The sequence below is a fragment of the Gopherus evgoodei genome, chromosome 2 (assembly GCF_007399415.2).
Source record: "Gopherus evgoodei ecotype Sinaloan lineage chromosome 2, rGopEvg1_v1.p, whole genome shotgun sequence".
In the NCBI taxonomy this organism is placed as follows: Eukaryota; Metazoa; Chordata; order Testudines; family Testudinidae; genus Gopherus; species Gopherus evgoodei.
This window is the reverse complement of record NC_044323.1, coordinates 114785853-114801238: the sequence shown is the minus strand read 5'-3', so window position 1 is coordinate 114801238 and position 15386 is coordinate 114785853. Positions and strand designations below refer to the sequence as shown.

Below are 15386 nucleotides of genomic sequence, written 5' to 3'. Positions count from 1 at the left end.
CTTTAATGGGAGTTAGGCACCTACCTGTCATTTGTGCCTTCAAAAATCTCCCTATTTATACTATAGTTTATTATTATTATTATTATTATTATTATTTTCTTTGTTTAGTATTTAAGAAGCTGCTAAAATATCTGCATAATCATTAAAATTTGGATGTAACGATGTGGTGTGCTTATGCAACTTACTCACCAAACTTAATGTTACAATAAGACTATGGAGGGATTGTTAAAAGATGAAGCCACACACTTCAATACTATAAACCTTAAAGATATTAAATTTAAGTAGTAACAATTCTTTATTATAGATCTATGCTTATACTCATTTACAAGCTTTTCAAGTTTTTTAAGCATTTGAGGAACAGAAATGCTAATTTAGAGAATGGAATGGTAAGAAAAACATAAAAATAACATTTTCCCATGATTCCAAGACCTGTCACTCTCAAGACGGATAGTCCATGAATATAAATTTGACCAGCAATTAGTAAATACGTATTAACTGACTGCACCAGCATGAACTGTTATAAACCCTGTTCTCTGAACCCAACCCAACACTAAGAGGTGTGTTCTCCACTTACGTTGAACTCTGGACCTGATCCATTGCCTGTTGAAGTCTGTGAAAAGATTGTTGAGGTTATTATTGGAACCAGGACCTCTGAGGAACAAAAGTGAATAAATTGCTCTTTGAAATTAATACAGTTTAGGAGAAGAGAAGAAAATGAGATGGAGACAAAGAAACAACAGAACACACAGAAGACGCTTACTGCACAGTATAAATATATGCAGTAGAAAGCATTTTTTAGCCCAAGCACTGCTCTGCAAGAAATGCCACCACCAAACCTCAAAGTTCACTTGGTGAGAGAGTCTTGCATAAGCACTGCCTAGGGTTAGGTTAACTTTACTATTAAGCTTGATTTTAATTAAATATTGAAATGTTATTGTGACTTAAGGTTTAATACCAGCTTCATCTGTTAAACCCTGAATAGTTGGACAACGTATTCCTGGAGAGGAGACGTAAACTGACTAAGGTAAAACAGAGAGACTCTGGGATTTAATTTCAATTTAAAATTCTTACTCTTTGTTAATCTACCTGCAAACCTTTCTTTAAGAAAGTTGGCGAGTTATGACACAAAGAGCTCTAATTTCACTCCTGCATGGAACCCTGTTGAGATATCAGTGGGCCTTTGTACAAACACAAGGATTTGTCTGTGTGGATTTAGTTACAGAACTGGGGCCTAAGACTTTAAACGTGTGATCTCTGAGTGGCTCCTTTAATTGATTTAAAGTTCTCCTACAGTTACAAAATTTGTCTTTATAAATGGACATTTTGCTAATTCCTGTTTTAATTTATCAATGATAAACCAAACAGGAATCAGCTACCTTTAAACAAATCTTCCTTCACCATCAATAAACTGTCAAGTCTGTTCTAATTATATTGATAATTACTTTTGAGAATAATTTTCAGACTGTAGAAAACACTTCCCTGGGCAAAAAGCAGGTCTCCCTCTTGTATTGGAAGCTCTCTGTCAGTCTTCAGACACAAGAAGACCTTGAAAAGGGACTAACATGTTGTCTTATTTCCTATTTTTATTTTTCTTTGTAAAATTATTAAAATCTTTGAATTATTTTGCTTGTCTAAGTCATGGCATCCACAAGGCACAGTAAGAACCTCTGTGTCAAATAGTAGGATTACATCCCTGAATTTGAGAAACAATTAATAATTAGTTATACCTGATCTCTGTTTCTCCAGATTATAATTTGTAGTAATTTGGGGATAAAATTGGTTTGGTACTGAACACACTGGCTCATGCCTCTTTCATACCCTCACTAGGTATGGTATTTTTATTGCTAAAATGGTATTTCATTATAGAAAATCAGATGGAAGAGTGTGTGCGCTTTCTTTCAGTAGAGTTGCAAAATTTCCTACCACAAAATAAATCCACTAGAAAACTTTGCTCTGAATTTTTTATAAAAAAAAGATAACTTCAACGTCTCTAAGTGACAGTTATATCATTTATTCCAAAGGCTTTGTTTTTTGTTTAACAGTTATTTTGTTGGTATTTATTTTTGGTTTTAGCATTGGTGTTTGAACATGTTGGAGTTTAAAAATTTTCTTCATTTTCATAATGTCCTCAATACATACAATTTGTGAAAGAAAACCATAAAGTAGATTCCCCTTAATCAGCCTGCCTCATTGGAATACAGAGGTGCACGTTAAGGGAGTTGCAATGAATAAGGGCTCATTGCAATACATTGTACTGTGGAATATGTCATTAATTGCTTTAAAAGAAAATCTTGGTGAATAAAACTTACACATTAGCTATTACAAAAGATCAGTGTGACACCTAAAATGATAAGCATTTGAAAAATCAAACATTGGAAGGTGGACATACAGTAGGTTGCCCTGTCATAATGTGGCTCTTGGTTGATTAAACCATTATGACAATATGTGTTTGACCTCCAAGAATTGCTTCTTGGATGAAGTTACATAGTTTATGTTGTCAAATACCTACAAATGATGCTAGTGGTTGGAGCCCATGGCTGTATGATTATGTGGAATCTCTTCGATTATTGGTAGAGCTGCTCCTGAATCTGCCCAGTACTGAAGGAACTAAGGCCATGTTAGGCAAATAAAACCAACTGATTAGATGTAAGGTACATTATAGTGAGGGAGATTAGACACTGGGAACCAGTAGATTCATGGAATGAATGCATATGTTTTCTAACAATTGTATGGTTTATCACTCCATATTAGGCATTGAAGGAGGGAGATATGGAGGATTTATGGATTGTATTATGACAGGACTTGAAAAATTAACTTTTTAAAGGCAAGTAGGAGAAATTCTGTTTGGTGCTGGTAGTGGTGGTCATCAATTTCTAAACAATTTAAGCTTTCGTTTAAAAAAAAGAAAAAGAAAAAAGAGTGTCTATCCTGATGGTTGCAAAGGGACTTTGCAAATGTGAACTGCTGCAGTGCTATCTTCCTGAGTCTGCAGATGAACCTCTCTGGTGCCTCTGCTGCTGCTCATAGATTTCCTTACCCTCAGAGAGAAATTAACATTAACATTGATGCTATTCCAAGCCCTGTGGGCAGCACTGAAAATTGACAAGAATTAGATCAGCTTTGCATGACTGCAGATTGGGAAAGCCTGATCAGGAAAGCTAAAGGATTAGAAACCCCCCACCCCCAAGTCCGAAGACTAGGAAGTAGTAACAGAAACAACTTCCACTTAAACAGTTAGGGATTCTTAAGGTGATATGTGGGAAAGAGAACTCCTTACCCCTCCACCAGCCATGGGGAGTGAGAGTGAAGGGGATTTCAGATTTCAGACATGTATGAGCAAGAGACTGATGCTAAGGAAGGAACCTCAGAACGGATCCCAGGAGCACAGCCTCCTCTCTCTCTGCAGGGGTATATGTGTGGAGTCTGGGTGTTATTGTTTCTAGTAACATTCATAGCATGCTAAGCACTGCACTAAGGCAAAAGAAGGCACAGTCCCTGACCCAAGAGTTAACCCTAGACTTCACTGGTGCCCCAACCCAACTTTTTTATAATGGCCTCTGGCTTGTAGGCCTCTGGTATATTTTTCAACTTCTATAGTAGATGAAAACAAAGTTTAAGAGATTGCCCATTAGGCTAGGGCTAAAAGAAAGGATTGTTCCCCCCCCCCCCGCCCTTGTGGCCTAGTATCCTGAAAGGCTAAGCACCTGCAGGTCCAAATGGGAGGCCTAGTTGCTTAGCACATCTCAGACTCAGGTCCTATCTTCTTATAACTATATATGTGATTGTTATTTACCTACAGCTGTATCAATTTTTCCTGTTACTTAACTTTGTCCAAAACTGTACCACATTATTGTCAATAATGGCCCACCTCAAAAGTATAAAGCATTTAAAACTTGTTAAAACACACAAACTCACTAATATAGCAAATGTCATGAGCAGGGAAGCTGAAGCAATATAAATGAACAAAGGGGTGCCCAGCAGGAAACTAACACCAGAAAACACCAGTTCACATTTATTAATTCCTGTAAATAAGCTTCAGAGAAGACCAGGCATGTAGCTTTAAATGGACTAGCTGTTCCATTGAACCTTCATTATTTAGACTTTTGGAAATGGATTCCTTTGAATCCCAGTTTAAATAGAGGTGCATGCCTGTTAAAAGGATTCCACTGTGTAACTGAATGCTATGTTTGTACAGCTTTTTCCTTATGTTTTGTACATTGATTTCAAGATGAATCAATATCAAATTGTTCATTTATTTACTGCAGAATCTGCCAGAGAATTTCAGTGATTGCAAACTGAAAAAGAAGGGGTTGGTGAAAAAAGTTCAGGTGAGTCTTGCATTAAATAAATGTTGAGCACTTGCACAGCAGCAGCTGATCTGCTAAAATAAAAGGCCCAGGGTTAGATCCCAGGAGATCCTTTAGATTTTTAGGCATTGGCTCTTGGAGGGACGGGTTATCAATCCTCTCAAAGAGCAGTAACAAACTAACATTTTATAAACTGCCACAAAAAGGGATGGAGTTACATAGTTTATGATGTTGTCAAATATTTACAAATTAAGCTAGTGGTTAGTGCCTATGGCTGTAGAATCTCTTTGATTACCAGCAAGGAAAAACACTTCTCACTTTAGTTCTTCTGCGTCTGTATGGGGTGGAAAATGAATGAAAGTGCAGATAGACATGTATGCCATAAAAATAGCACCTTGGTAGACAGGTGAAAAAGGGTAGGAGGCAGAGTTCCCCATCAATTTGAACACGACAGAGTTAGGATATTTGTGGGTTTTTTCTTTTATATAATACTTACTTTGCTATAAACTGAGCACCTTTATCTCAAGAATGAAATCTGGGTTAGAGAAGAAATATGCTGGGTAAAATACTGTTTTTTGTTCCTGTTGGATGTTGCTTACACAGTTATTCCCAGATGACTATTCTTTCAATATGAAAACGTAGTGGAGTTCTCTTACTTGATACAAGAATCTTAATCCCTCCAGGAAAAGAGAGAATGGCATCCATAGGTAGGCGGTGATGCTGCTGCTGTTTTTAATTGTATTGTAGTAGCACCAGTCGCAGACTGGAGTCTCATTCTAGTACGTATTGTACAGACATGACGTAAAAAGATAGTCCTGGCCCTAGAGAACGTAAAAACTTAGCACACAACAAATGGATGAAACAAACAGATAGGGAAACTTAATTCTGTCTAAATAAATAAATATACTGTAGTCCCACTAGTGCTGATATAGGGTCTCCACCTGCAAGGGTAGTAGACCATGCCTTCTGTGGGGCACATCTGAGCCAGCAAACTGCTTCTCTGGTAATGCTGCAATTAGAGCAGTTACAGTGCAGCAAGTGGAAATACTAAAAACTTCTGTTAATGAATCAGCATGCATTATGTGTATGGCATTAAAAACTTCTGGCAGGTCACTCTTCATAAAATGTGCATAAATTAAGAAAAGAGTTTTATATCTTATAGAGGAAGCACTTACTTAGGTCTCAGTCCTGGAAGCTGTTCCATGCAGAGCCCTACTGAAGTCAGTGGGGCTTTGTGCAGGAACAGGGATATCACATGTGCTTTGAGTTGCAGGATCAGGACCTAAGGCTGTAAGCTCTCAAGCAGAGATCAGGACTGTTCATGTGCTTATATAGGCCCAGCACAATTGGTTCCCAATTTGATTGGAGTCTCTGATTGCTACTGTAATATAAATAATATAACATTAAACAAAATAAGTATCCACTTTAATTGCTAAAATTAGTCAATTAAGCCTGATACAAATATAGTGAAACTAAGAGAATTACCAATTTTATCTACAAGGCAGACAAGTTTCCATGTTCCACATCCACTAGAATAGTAGTATTCTCAGTGGTGCCCACAAACCTCTCTGGCACCTGATCTTCCCAATGGTGTAAGAGTTTCAGTTTGCAGTATAAAATGGACAGCAGCTGTTTGATTTGGCCTATTACCCTGTGTGGTCCATTAATTTAATAATGGAGTTCTGTAAAGTTTATAGAAGAATGCATTTGTTAGCGACTAGCTTTATTGATGGGAGGCACCCAAGTGCTGATTGAACCTGTTAAATTTTTAAATACATAAAATTTAACATGCTGTGATATATGCTATATTGTGTGCATTCAGCGACATTACAATATTTAAATAGCTATATTACAATAATGGTAAATATGAAACTCTGCCTCAAAGAGTAATCCTAGGAGGAGGATTATATCTTCAACCAGGACAGTGGTTCTCTGTGGTGTAATAGCAGTCTATTTCTTTAGAACAAGTGAGTTTTAAGGCTGCCAGTCTCTCTCTGTTAACTCCCTTCACCTATAGTGGGGGATATAATACTGCCTTTTGGGACTGTGAGGGATGTGCAGCTGTTATATAATTCATGATAGTTACATGTTTTGCTGCTGTAATGTGGTTTGCTATTTGATTACAAGGGCTTAATTGAAGCAGGTGTTGGTTGTATGTATGCGGGAAAGAGAACAATAGCTTCAAATAACCACTCACTTATCCATTTGAAGCACAATAGTAGACCCATTTGCTTGGACGGCCCACCTTTGACTGAAACCCGTGCCCCCTGCAGCTCAATGGACCAGTTTGTCAAGAAAAGTGAAGGAGAATCACAAGTTGTAAACACAGTGGAACCTAAGACAGGGTTTCTCGGGGGATAAAAGTGACATTTATGGCTGGGAGGGAGTTGTTGACAGGGACTGTGTTCTAGGAGCAGGCTGACATGGGGTACATCTGCACTGAAGCAGCACAGCTACAGCGCTGCAGCCGAGCCACTCTAATAACTTACATCCATGAAAGGGTTTTTCCATCAATGCAAGTAATCCATCTCTCTGAGAATCAGTAGCAAGGTTGATAGAAGAATCCTTCCATTGAACTAGCCATGTCTACACTGGGGAATAGGTTGACCTAACTTCATTGCTCAGTACATAAAATTTTTCTAGGCAAGGTTGACTTTAGTTTTAAGTATAGATTGGGCCATAGACATGCCCTGCGTAGGGAGACTGATGCAGTTGTCCCTTCCAGAGCTAGACTTGCGAATAGACTGCATCATTGTTTTACAGAGATGAGGTGGGCAAGGTAATATCTTTTTTCGGACCAGTTTCTGTTGGTGAGACAAGCTTTTGAGCTACACAGCTCTTCTTCAGGACTCAGCCTTGTCTCTCTAATATCCTGGGACCAGGAAGGCTACAACAGCACTGCAAACAAAGGAAGTGATTGTTTTACAGTCTTTTTTCTCTTGTTTTGCTGTATCCCTGCTGTTCAGCTTAAACAATACTTTGTACTTTGTCATTGTATAAATGGCTGGTTACAGCTCCTGAAGGAAGACTTGCAGGTGTGAAGCCCAGCTGGGCCTGCTGAGCAGTCATGTTTGGTATATAGGGGGCTGGAGCCTGAGACCCAGTCTAAGAGCAGAGAATCTTGGGATTCTAGTTATGAACTGTGGCAGGGACCATCAGCTCTTACCGGCTCTCTGTTGGGCAATCAATAGACATCCTATGCAGTTGGTATTTGATAAGATGTGAAAGCTCACAGTCATGGGTGAGAATCATACACTGGTTGGGGTATCTCTTACTGGAATTTGTAGGGTGATAACGAACTACTGCTTTGAGTTGGGAAGGAATCCCTTCATCCTCTTTCTGCATGTGGCTTCCCAGCTGGAGGCGTGGGGTTCACTTTGCCCCAGAGCAGAGGTTCACAAAGTGCTTTTTTCATTTTATTGTTGTGCCCCTCCATCTCCAAAGAAGCCACATAAACATAGCCTCCTTCCCCTGCCCCTGCCAACTCCTGCCCATCAGTGGCAGAAAGTGAGTCAGTGAGGGGAATGGGTGGGCTCATGCCTGTGACAGCAGTGGGATCTGGCTGGCTCTAGCCCCAGAGGAGCCCAAGGCAACGCAAAGCAGACCAGTTCTTGTATTCCACTGCCTTGCCCAGAGCATCTCACTGCCACAGGCTGTCTGAGCCAGGATAGGGCAGCAGGGGGCGGGAAGCAGCAGGTTGCTGCCAGGGCATGCCTGTACTCCCTACCACCACTGGTGGGTACTCCCTGCATAGTGTCCCCATTGCCCTGCCCTGGCCCAGACACCTAACTGGCCAAAGTCCCATCCGCCACTCCCCAGTTTGAAAACCAGTGCCCTAGAGCATTTGGGAGATGTAAGATTTGTAGGTTTAATGAAGGTTGCTTAGTTTGGTTTGATACAGCTTTCAGTGGACAGGAATTCTTTGCAGTATTGGTGCCAAGTACTGAAACATGTTAAGCTGTACATGAGAAAACAAGAAAGGAGATTTATGGTTAATAGGTCAAGCCTATTTCCCCATCCCCATGCCTTGCTGATTGGCAATGCTAAATACTATTGGTCTGGTGGCACTCTGCTGTCCTCATTGAGCTGATGTATTAGCTTTCTACTGGGTAATGGATGAAGGGAATTTTTTGTTCGCTTACTTGATAAGCTCTAACAAAAGTGGTGGCCATTTCTGAACTCAGAAGAAACTGTGGAGTTGTCTTTACCTCCAACTTCATGGTGGGAGCACTGTCATTTAAAAAAAAAAAATCATATTCTTGGGGAAATAGTTTATCACTCCACAGTAATACTCACATTTAACTTTTGTTTGTGATTTTTATTTTCAGGCTTTTCTTGCCCAGTGTGACACAGTTGAAGGAAGTATTGGTCAAGAAATGGATAAGCTACAATCAAAGAACTTGGCACTGGCAGAATGAGGCATCACTCTCAATAAATAGGAGAAATAATTGCTCTGTGAGCAAGAAGAAAAGTTTGCTCTTTGTTTTGGAGCACATATTCAGCTGCTTCTTTTTTTTAAAGCCCAGTCTGTTTAGACTGGTACTTGTCAATCATTACTTGCTGGTTGTCACATTTACCACTCACTCAGAGCTCTTCTTTTCAAAAGAAAACAATCCTCCCTGAAGAAATACAGAAATGTCTTTGTGGGGGATGGTTATGCATGTTTTAGTTAATGAAATACTACAGCACATTATACAGTTCCGAGAGGTGGGCAACTCTGGACCATTATTTTCTTTTTACAAAGACACTGTTGTTAACTTGTTTGTTTTTCTCTACTCTCACATTTTCCACTATGTTATCAAAATTATTTGCAGTTCAAAAGATAAGTTTGGAAAACCATACAAGTGACATAGGTTGCAGCTGTAGGACTTTAGCTTGACTAAAAAAGCCAGGTTGATACAATAGTTGAGACATCTAGCATTTTAGTAGAACATTTAGAGCAATAAATAGTATCACACATCTATACCTATTTAACACTTGTGTGTGTTCATAAGTATAGGAAAACTTGACTACAATGGAAGTTGTAACTATTTTAGCCTTAAACTGTCTGGGTAAATGGAACTACTGTAAAATGTATGGTACTTAATTTAACTAGTTTTTAAATTTCAGTGAACACCTTGGCACTTTTTTCATTATACATATTTCTGATATACTGTTTATATAGCATGTATTTGTTTTCTGTGGTATACTCTCTCTTTGAGTAATGGTGTGAAATGGAACAGGATAATTCATACTGCTTATACAGGAAGTGGTCAATCCAATCAAGCTCTGAGAATGGAGCTATTTTATCAGAGTATTTTTTGACTATGTGTTTCACTGAGTTACTGCAATTTACAGATAAATTGCAATTGATCATTTCTTTTCCCTTGAGAGTTAGCGGATGAATATTTATTAATCTATAATGTGTATTACAAAGTGAAATTTGAAAACAGATGTTAAAAAATGTCCTGCCATTGTTAGCAACTCCATAATGAGAGCTGCCATTTCACTGCTACTTCTGCTAGGAAAGAATTAATCAATAAGCACTTGCTTTGGTGACAAGCCGGGAACCCTCAACTCACATTAGACTCTGTGGAAGTTAAGGGTGTTCTGGATCACTTGTCAACTAAGTGCATGAGAATCTTTGTGTTTTTATAAGTGTTTTAAGGTAAGTTCTCTTTACCAGAAAAAAATTGCAAAATGTAAGTGTTGATCATATTTCAATAAAGTTAAATAATTCCTAATAAAATAATGGACCTCAAAATAGTGACAGTCCTCCCAACATTTCTCCTGCAGTCATAATCAGAGGAGAACTTCCAGAGTGTTGCAATCTGTTATCTGGGCAGTGTAGTAGCTCTGTTTCTTTTTAAAAATTGGTAGTTTTTGTTGTAAAGAAAGTTTTAAAAAATTAGTTGTTCTGTTTTACCAAATATAACTAGATGAAGTAACTATATTTTCAGGTAAATTGCACTTTTCTGTTAAATTGCAGTATTCCTTTAAAGTTGTAATAGTTTTCAGTATTACACCCACTTGTCAGGGCCTGTAAAAGTCTGCAGTAGGCTGAAACTTGACAGACAAGCTCTTGGCTTAAAATGAATTTATTTTGTTTCTCATTACAAATTTTTAGAAAGAGCTGTTTTTAAGATAGGAAATAATTATATTTGTGGTTATACGTGATGTGATGCCAGCTTTAAGTGCCTAGCACTATGGTCATGCTCTGTGTGCCTGGGACTGCAATACTATTGAGAGGAGCAGAGTTATATTCATTTCAGTGATGCCCCAGTTCAGTGCAGCAAATGCTGCTTCTGGGCCAGATCCTGCTCCATTTAATCCAATGGCAAAACTCCCACTGAATTCAATGGGTGCAGGATCAGCCTCTTATCAAGTGAGGAATTAGTCATCACCTGTTTTACATGTAAACATGTATTACATTTAGTAAACTTTCAGGAGCGTGTGTAGCATAGAAGGGTTTCCCTCTTCCATGTGAGCAGAGCTGGGCAGGTCAGGTTAGATATAACTGCTGCTCCTTAGTAGTTCTTTATCCTGAGAAAAAACAGTGCAGTCTTTGTGGTATTTATGAGTGGTCATCACGGTTGATATAGGCAAAGACTTTCAGTTAATGTAATAAAAGTGAAACCTATTAAGATTGCATCTTAAAATGTCATTTCTGCTGGTATAATTCAAAAGAACATGGGTGTTTGTTGTATCTTTTTTGCCAATATATTGTGCACTGAAAATTGATTTTGATAATGAAATCTAAAAACGAGTTAATTCATTTGGGAAAACGAATGACTTTTCATGTAAAAAGTTTTCCCCAAAGATTTTTAGTGTGGATTGACTAATAGTAGTTTCCAAAATAGGAAAGATTCATATCTGGTTTTTCCACAGTCATGGCCTCAATCTTTGGCAAAAAAATCATTTTCAAAAAGTGCAGTGGACTACTGCTGAGGAAAAGAGGGCAGAAAATGGGAATTTTTAAAATCAATGAAAATTTGGAAAGCTAAAACGTGGATTCAGAAATCAAATTTAAGCAGTACTGTTCTGTTAATTATATGGGATAAGCACACTTCCCATTCAGTTATTGAATCCATTTTTCCTTCCTATCTTAAAAACAAAACACACCACTATTTCACCCCCTGCCATCTCAATAAAAGACAAACATGTTCTTTGCTTTTTCATTAACCTCATTTTTCTCAACACCTCCCTCAATTGCTGTATTACATTGTAACTATTTGCACATTTCAAGCTAACATTCCTCTACTGTCTTTCATAAAAGACAACTTGTATTGTAAGTTGGAGTAAAACCACACCTTCACCCCCTAACTCCCTTCCTCAGGTCCCCTTTTGGCTGCAATGTGGTGCAAACCAAAACTAACATCTTTAGAGCTGCAAAATCTCAGAATTATGGAACATCTTGCTCCTTAATGTTCGAGTAACTTAAAATATCAAACTTTTAGTGGTGTTCTCTATGACCCAAGTTCTGCTGTTAGTCTCAGTGGTACAAATGTGGAATAATTCCTTTTACTTCATTGGAGTTACTCCCAATTTGCAATGGCCATGTGATAGTACAGAATTTGGGTTGATATTTTTATTTAACTTATTGTGCTACAGTAAATGAAAGGGGAAAAGGAAAATAAAATATGGAAAATACAATCAATTTCTATGTTGCTTATCTGATCATTTTGGTGTATAGTACAGAAATCCTGCTGATTAATCCACTCCCTGTTGACTCTGTACTTAAATATACAGTAGCACCATTCTGTGGTAAGTTATTGAGAATTCACTGTAATAAAGTTGTACTACTTGTAGATATTTGATATCATGGCGCACATCTTTCGATAATGATGTATGTAATTAAGAATTATGTTTCACTTAATGAGGCTGGCATGAAGTGTGCAAGATATGGACAAGAGCTTGCCAACACCTCTTCCCTCTCCTCATCCCTCTCAACGCTTGTGGAAGGAGGAAGCCGTGATCAGTTTAAGGACCAGTATCTTCTGAGTAACCTCTGGGGCTTTTACTAGAAAGCTAGTGATATTTATAAAAATGTGTACTCATAGCTTAGGCTTCTTAGTGGGAGCATTCAAAACAATTTCAGACTATTACAGGCCAATGGCCCCAACCAATGTTATAACCTAACTCCTTTAAACATTTTTTTGAATGTAGACTCTCAGGCAAAATGCTGAGTTTAAAAAGGGCGGGATGGGGGGGATTTGCACAGGCACAGGTGAACTGCAAAGGAATGTGAGTTTTCTAGCCACCACTAAGAATGCCCTTCCCTTGGTCTTCCCAAAATCTTAATCTACAGCTTCATAACAGAAAAGCTTTCTCCTCAGCTGTAGGGGAGAAAGACAGTCTTTGAGGTGGCCAGCAGGCAAGCCAATATACAGCCATACAGAATACAAATGTCACCACCTTGAGTTGCATGAAGAAGCAAAAATGAAGCCTGTGAAACAGAACATGGATCTAATGTTTTCACCAAGAAGACCTCTGCTAATAATGATGTGCCCTAGACAATGTTTCAAGATGGTCCAACGTGAGGTGTCTACAATGTGGAGGTGGCACATACATTTAAGTAAAGTCCACATGGGAGAGAGGAGGACATCCTCTTCTATCTTAGTTCAAATGAGAAAGAAGCTTTCTTGGCCTCTGCTGGTAACTAGGCTTACCCTAACTAACCTATCCTTCACAAATGTAGACCTACCCCTGAAAAGAAATTGCTACAACCCCAGCCAGTTCTCCTTGAGCCTTCCTTCTGCTTACCAACAGCTCCTCCATCTTGTGCTCATTTAGCTTCAGATGTTTCTCAGAAGCCTGTCATGCAGTAGCTCTCTATATAACCTCTATTATATTCTCTGCTTTGCATTATCTGCTTTATTATGTTCCTATGATTATATTCAGCAGTAATGCAAGAAACTTACAGGCTTGTATCCTGTAAGACATTGGCTTCAGCATTTAGCATGAGGCTTGAGGTCTATGAACTTTGGCAGAGATAAACTTAGGTAACCCATAAGTTTTGGGGAACTGGAAGTAGAATGTAAGAGGGAATTTTGTCCATAATGACATCAGCCAACCATAGAAACATGGACTAACACCAGCTTCTGGAATGTTTTAGATGGAACATCCAACTACAAGAGTACCATGGCAACGAATTGATGTACATGATGGGGTGAAATCATAAATATATTAACCTATAGGGGAAAAAAACACCTTCACATTGGTAAGGGGAGGAAATAAAAAGAAAGAAGAGGGGAGAACCACCTACTGAATATGCATTAGACATGCTAAGGTTAAGGTAATATAAAAGTGGGATCCCAGTGCCCTCTGCTCATTGGGAAGCAAACTGCAGCCCTCTGCTCATTGGGAAGGGCACTCTGTACACTGCAGCCCAGGTTGGCTGGAGTTCATTAATTTCAGCTGAGCCTCCCTGTCTTGCCATCCTGGATTTGAGCCCACAGGTTAGTGAAAGGGAGAGCTCAGAACCAGGGGGAAGAGGGCATTCACCTGACCTGAGCTCAGTGCTGTGGGGAGCCAAGAAAGTAGATTTAAAAACAAAAGTCCACTAGCCGGCCTTCTTCCCACCCGCTTCCAAGGTTTGATTTCTGAAAACACCTGGGCAGCTAACCCTAGGCCAAGCAAGGGGAAGGAGTACAGGGGAGACGAAATCAAGGTAGCTCCACCTTTGATCCTGTAGTAAGGGCTTCATCTCTGGAGATACAGTGATCCGTGCCCCATTGGGGCACATGGCCCTGTCCCATCCCACCCCACCTTCCATCTGTGCAGGCCTCCCCCACCCTGCCCTCTTCATTAGCCATCTTTCTCTGCATAACAGAGTGGGCTACCTACCACAGAGCTGTGAGAAAGAACACATTTGGATAAAATCAAGCCCTGGCTAATGTGCTCCCCTCTCAAAGTGTGCCTGACTTTAGCAAAGTACTGAATTAGCCTCCACAAACTTCTCTTCCTTGCCCGCAGATTATAGTGATCTCAGGCCTGGTCGAAACTGGGGGGGGGGGTGTCGATGTAAGATACGCAACTTCAGCTATGGGAATACCATAGCTGAAGCCGAAGTATCTTATTCCGACTTACCAGATGGTGCAGTATCAACGTCCGTGGCTCCCCTGCCAACTCTGCTACCGCCGCTCAGTCTGGTGGAGTACCGGAGTCGACAGGGACTGCGTTCGGGGATCGATATATCACATCTAGTTGAGACGCGATATATCCATTGATCGCTACCCACCGATATGGCAGGTAGTCTGGACGTACCCTAGGCCTAAGAAGACCTGGAATGCCATTCCTTCTGAGGACATGCTTCATTGAAATGTAATGACATTGACTTGGTGTGCAAAAGAATGTACAAAGAGCATGGAATGGATTTTATTAATACTATTGAGCTGCTTGGTAGGGTTGCCAGGTGTCCGTTTTTTGACTGGGAACTCTGGTGGCTCTGGTCAGCTCCTGCACCTCCAGATACAGAGCCCTCACCCCCCCCCCCCACCTCCCCAACCCCCTACCCCAACCTGGAGCCCTATCCCACACCCTCAACCCTACTTGTGAACCCACATTGGTGACTTCCGTCACTGTCACTGTAATAGGCAGTGAAAGTCGCTAGATTTGGTCACTTTGACACTTTCTCCCTGGGGAAACCACAGTCCCTAAATCTAGTGACAAAGTAGCTAAGGGTAGGTCATCACTAGCAAAATTAAAGTGTTGCTGTGGCAGCACTTTAACATGGCTGTGTAGTCGTGGCACCAGCGCTGGGTGAGAGCTCTTCTAGTGCTGTAAAAAACCCACCCCCACAAGGTGAGTAGCTCCCAGCGCTAGGGCACGCTCTACTCTGGCACTTTACAGCCTGAAACTTGCAGACGGGGGAGGGGGTCACACCCCTGACCAATCAAGTTGCAGCGCCGCAAACTGCCAGTACAGGCAAGCCCAAAGCTGAACAAAGGGGCGGGGCCTCTACACAGCCCCGCCCCCTCGCTGGAATGGGGGTCGATTCCCTCCGCAGGTTCTGGGTTCTGGCCTCGCCCCCTTCGCCTAACGCGAGACCTGGCCGGAGGAAGGGGCGGGGCTTAGCGGCTCCTAACACGGAAGTGGCGG

The 15386-nt window shown here is 40.2% G+C and overlaps 1 protein-coding gene across 2 annotated transcripts in view; it reads left to right on the top strand.

Annotated features, from left to right (window-relative positions):
• BAG1 (BCL2 associated athanogene 1) overlaps positions 1-10937 on the top strand; it is a 37284-nt gene extending 26347 nt beyond the window's left edge. For both annotated transcript variants that reach the window (XM_030551523.1, XM_030551524.1), the window contains 2 exons: positions 4266-4328; positions 8636-10937. In XM_030551523.1, the coding sequence (XP_030407383.1) occupies positions 4266-4328; positions 8636-8725 (153 nt within the window). In that variant the 3' untranslated portion in view covers positions 8726-10937. The remainder of the gene's footprint in view (positions 1-4265; positions 4329-8635) is intronic.
• Positions 10938-15386: the final 4449 nt, after the last annotated feature.